A 5,056-nucleotide genomic window follows, 5' to 3' on the forward strand; every position below is an offset into this window, starting at 1 on the left:
AAATAAATCAAAAATATTTGAAATGTTGCAATATTGGCTTTTTTTTTGACGATTGAGACCCAATTAGCAGCTCCTTAGGGCCAGTTTTTCAGTGCACGGTAGTGATTTAAACGTTCAAGCTTGCTAGTAACTGGCACTGAAAAACTGACCTTTAGAATATCTGGATCAGTATTTTATCTGCAAGAAACATCCAAGTTTGTGCAACGCACTTTTCCACCCTGATTTGTGCATTCATTCAGAAAAAAAGTCAGCGAAATATATTTCTATTGCAACTATATATATATATATATATATATATATATATATATATTTCTTGGTAACTATAACCAAAGAACTTTGATTTGGCTAAATCATGTGTGGATAGAAACATATTTCGCTGACTTAGCTAAACTCTTTTCTCAGTATAACAAGTTCGGTTGTACTTAGATAGATCGCTATAACCGGATTTAATCTAAAACAAGTAAAAAGTCTAAGTTCGGACGAAACCGAACATTAAATACCCGGCACACGTATTGCATCCGTTTTTTTTTTTTCCTTTTCCGAAAACTACCGTTACATGGTAAGCGGGATATGATAACGTTATATAGTTATACCACGCCCATTTTCCAAAATTCCTCAATAATCTTATTTCTTTTTAAGAGCGATTTTAGCCGAGTCCAGTATCGCGGCCCGCGTTGAATACTTTGAGAAAATTAGCGTCCTTAAATTTCGAAAGATCGAAGTTTCCGCATTTCTGAAATTTACCGTTATATGAAAAGTGGGCGTAATTTTATTCCGATTTCAAGAATTGTCAACGTCTCTATTTTATGTGTCAATAAATGTGCAGATTTTGATACAAATTCATGGAACGCGTACCGAGATACACATATGGTCGATTATTTGACTGGCTACGTTACATACGTACACATTTTTTCTAAAATATGGATGAATCGTCCACTAAATAACACAACACCAACTGGGCTTTTTAGGTGATATGATCAAGCACGGTCAAATCTATGTCTCTATAAAATAAATGTTTTAATAAATCCTTGAGTTTCAAAGTTATAGGCATCCAAATGTGCACTGGCTACGTTACACTATTTGGAAGTTTAATGATGGGTTGTGCCAGAAAGTTTGAAATTTCTTCAAAACGGATGAACGAATAATGCTAGTTTTTCAGTCAGGAGATTCCCTTAAATTCGTAAAGTCTTAAACTGTTTAAAGCTCGTAAGTTTCGCCTCCTTTGTGAAAAGGTGTAAATAGTGACGCTTGACAGATCGACCAGGATTTTGTGAAGCAATTATTGTTTCTTAGTATGGGCAGATAACTTATCAGTTTTTTATGTTGCAAAAAATCCAATTGAATTATAGGCAAATATATAGCCAAAATCTTAAAAAATAAATATTACAAAGGATATTTTAGTTTCGCTTTATTTCAATAGAATGGTTATTAAAATTTAGCAGTATAATGCTCAATTCGCAATTGTTCATGAAAATACTTTCTTAAACATATCTTATTATTTATTGCTAAAATGAATTGAGTTATCAAGTCAATAAAAAAAAAATTTAATACAAAGAAAAGCACGTTACACTTATTTATTAGGTAATTGTGCAACGAAGTCAGTTACGATTTCTTTTCTTCCATATGTTATATATCCTTTTGAAAATGGTACTTAAGTATCCAAAAAACAACAAAAGGACAAACGACAAAAGGATTAAAGTATTACAGACAAAATGCTTGGAAATGATATGAATTAGTGTCAAAAGCAGCTGACAGATATAGTGAATACAAATAATCACCAATATGTACAATATTTGACAGAAAGAAAAAGTCGGGCTGGTTTACTTTCAACCATATGTGGTCATAAGTGATTTTTTGCTAAACAGTTATTTCAAACATAAATTTTGAATAAATTAGCTTCAGTATTTACTGATTTATGGATGATTTCGTATATCTGTAAATGACCGTTATATGGGATGTGGGCGTGGTTATTGTCCAATTTTAAAAATTTTCAGCCGTTTGGTATGTTGTATCAGGACCTACAACTCTGCCACGTTAGCAGAAATTGGTGAAGCGGTTTCACGGGATATAAGTGGGCGTGTCTACGCCCATTTTCCGAAAATTTATAATACTCATATTTTACGCCTAAATATCATTGCAAATATCAAGTTTGAAGTGAATAAAAATATCGCTGTTTTAGTATTTCTTAAAAGTACCGTTACAAAGGAGGTAGACGTGGTCCGATATCGCCCATTTTCAATACTATCCGTCCTACGTTCAAAAGGAGTAGACATACCGAGTTCCGTTAAGATATCTCGATTTTTAGTCAAGTTATCGTGTGCACAGGCGAACAGACAGTCACGGATTAATCGATTTATTTTTACATCCTGAGCATTTATGTATACATTTGTCTATATCAATCTCGATTCGTTTTGGCTGTTACAAACAACCGTTATGTGAACAACGTTATAATACCCTTATGCACAACTGTGCTCGGGTATAAGGAGACTAGATACTCTATTTGTTAGTTAGAGTTTAAAAAAAAACACCGACAGTGATCCGATAACTCCAAATTTATATTTCCTTTATATTTGCGCTTCGATGAGAGTAGGGCTCGATTGAAAAAAGATTCTAACGCCTCTTTACGTGAAATTTAAAAATAGTTTATATTGAACACCATCAAACGCAAGGTAAGTATCCAAGAAATTACATTACCAAGATGTTTGGATAACTTGATAAAAAACGGGGAAATATTTAGTTACTTGCACACTTTTTTGGGGTAGTAGGCGGAGGGGAGAGCGCTTGGCTCTTGAAACCCTACCCACTATAAAAGCACCCTTTCTCAGATCCTTGGAGAACTATTTTCAAATGAGGAAAAAAGACCATGTACAGAGGTAAACAGAGGTTTAGCCGCTTGAAAGTGATTTTATTTAATGAAATTAATTACTTTAAACTTACTTCTGTCAGCTTTAAATTCAAGTAAGAAAAATCTTTTTTCACTAAAATTTCTAGATAATTCTTGCTGGATTTTCGACGAACAATCCTATCATCTGGTAAAAGGATGTTGTAGCTGCTGGTGTTTCCGCCAAACGAAAATTGCACTTTAACGAATTCAATGCCACATCTTTATTAATTGCCAATTTAAAATTAATTGGCAATTAATTTTAGTCAGATTCTCTATGCAACCGTGCATAAACATAGCTCCAAGTCAAAATGAAACATACCTATTTTGACTTGGGGGAATTTTTATTGAACAAAGAGCAATCAGATGTTTGTTTCTGCTCCTCTTTTACAGCTGATATTCCATCAGGGATGGAAAATCGTATTATATGATTATACCTAATTTACGGAAAACTTTATATCTCTATATAAGAAAATAGGAGGATAACAATTCCCATCCATACCATATCAACTTCTGTAATCACATTAAAAAAATGTTGGCTATGAAAATAATCTCCTCGAGCGGCGCGAGACAAAACTATGTTGTAGGAAAGCAGAATCAGTTCTTCGATCTGACGGAAAAAAAAAAATATATATTTCATCTATCTGGCGAAATCAACTACAGTTGCGTTACTTTGACCATAATTTGTATCATTTGAATGTCCCTTCGCAAAGGAGGAAAGCTATTAGACCAGTTGCAAGCACCCGAAAATGCATTGAAATGTCAATAAAATGAAGAACTGACTTCCTGAGAAGTCATTTTGCTATGTTCCAGATGTACTTAAAATTGTAAGTAAATAAAGGTACGATTGTACCAACTTTTCCATCATTGTAGGTAATCCAGCAGAAAATACAAAACACAAGAGAGAATGCGATAAAAATTGCTTTCAAGACTTGACGTGTCTGAAAGGGGACTTGGCCTCAAGAATGATAGAATATAAGGTTGCGTCAAAAACAATAGGTTTGTTCCAGACGAGCCCGCGGGTAGACGCGGGTGCCCAAAACAGCCCAGAAAGCGTTCCTCACGCTAGAAAAATGGGTAATAGAGAGCGAATACGTTCCACTTTAGGATCGCAAATGTCTTCTTCTTTGTGCACGAAACAGCCCGGACTTTTTTTCCGGGCACAAATGTGCAAAAGGGCAATTTGAAATAACAGCTGTTGTTGCTTAAATCTGAAAGCAAATTGTAACGTAGCAATTTACTACGAAACAATAGTACACAGCACGTTGGAGTACATACGCACCCCACCGTACACACATATCCCACTATACATACATACAGACACCACTGTACACACATAACAACGCATATACATACCTTCCGATACATATCGACAACGTACAAACGAAGCATACACACTCCACTGCACATATATATACCACCGTACATACGCGACACTGTACATATGTACTCTTCGGCACACTCATACAGCATCAGGCAAAACACTGCTAGCAGCATACCAACCACTTCGTTCGCCAGCTACCATCGGGACAGCGTACACGACGAATTCTCAAGCGAAATACACATCAACGGGTATAAAAAGCTGAACAAGTGCGCAGTCGAGTCAGTCTCGCTAGGTAAGCGTTGGGCTTGACTGGTCGGTTGGCGCCTAGTGGTGTGTCCTTGGACACACTAAATCGTCTCTGACTAGTCAACCCAAACATTGCTTGACCAGCCGGTTGGCGCCTAGTGGTGTGCCTTCGGACGCACTAAATCGTCTCCGGCTGGTTAATCCAAGCACGGCTCGACCAATCGGTTGGCGCCTAATGGTGTGTTTTCGGACGCACTAAATCGTCTCCGGTTGGCCGAGCCACGGCTACCGCCGCCCCCATTCCAGCCCCTACTCATGTAGTGTGCAATCATGGGAGCGGCGGTGCCTGACCAGTCTCGCTAGTCTTGCTAGGTCGCTCCGCTCCATCGGTTGCCGAGTCGCCGAGTAGTAATACGAGCCACCCGTTGCCATTAGAGGACATCCGTTGCCGAAGATCACCCGTCGGGCCGCCGCCGCTCACCGTCACGCCACCGTTGCCGAGAATTACTCGCCGTACCGCCGCCGCTGGTCACCGATTGCTCAACCGTTGCTCCGCTACTGCTAGCGCTCCCACCGTTGCTCAACCGTTGCTCCGCTGTTGCCGA

The 5,056-nt window shown here is 38.0% G+C and overlaps 1 protein-coding gene across 1 annotated transcript in view; it reads left to right on the plus strand.

Annotated features, from left to right (window-relative positions):
• Positions 1 to 4,325: 4,325 nt before the first annotated feature.
• Positions 4,326 to 5,056, plus strand: part of LOC118738154 (SH3 domain-binding protein 1-like) — a 1,245-nt gene continuing 514 nt past the window's right edge. The window contains exons 1-2 of the mRNA XM_036469078.1: positions 4,326 to 4,497; positions 4,806 to 5,009. Of these exons, the coding sequence (XP_036324971.1) occupies positions 4,326 to 4,497; positions 4,806 to 5,009 (376 nt within the window). The remainder of the gene's footprint in view (positions 4,498 to 4,805; positions 5,010 to 5,056) is intronic.

Source organism: Rhagoletis pomonella, unplaced genomic scaffold, assembly GCF_013731165.1.
Source record: "Rhagoletis pomonella isolate Grant_MI unplaced genomic scaffold, Rhpom_1.0 Rhpom_scaffold_00004, whole genome shotgun sequence".
NCBI classification, from domain to species: domain Eukaryota; kingdom Metazoa; phylum Arthropoda; class Insecta; order Diptera; family Tephritidae; genus Rhagoletis; species Rhagoletis pomonella.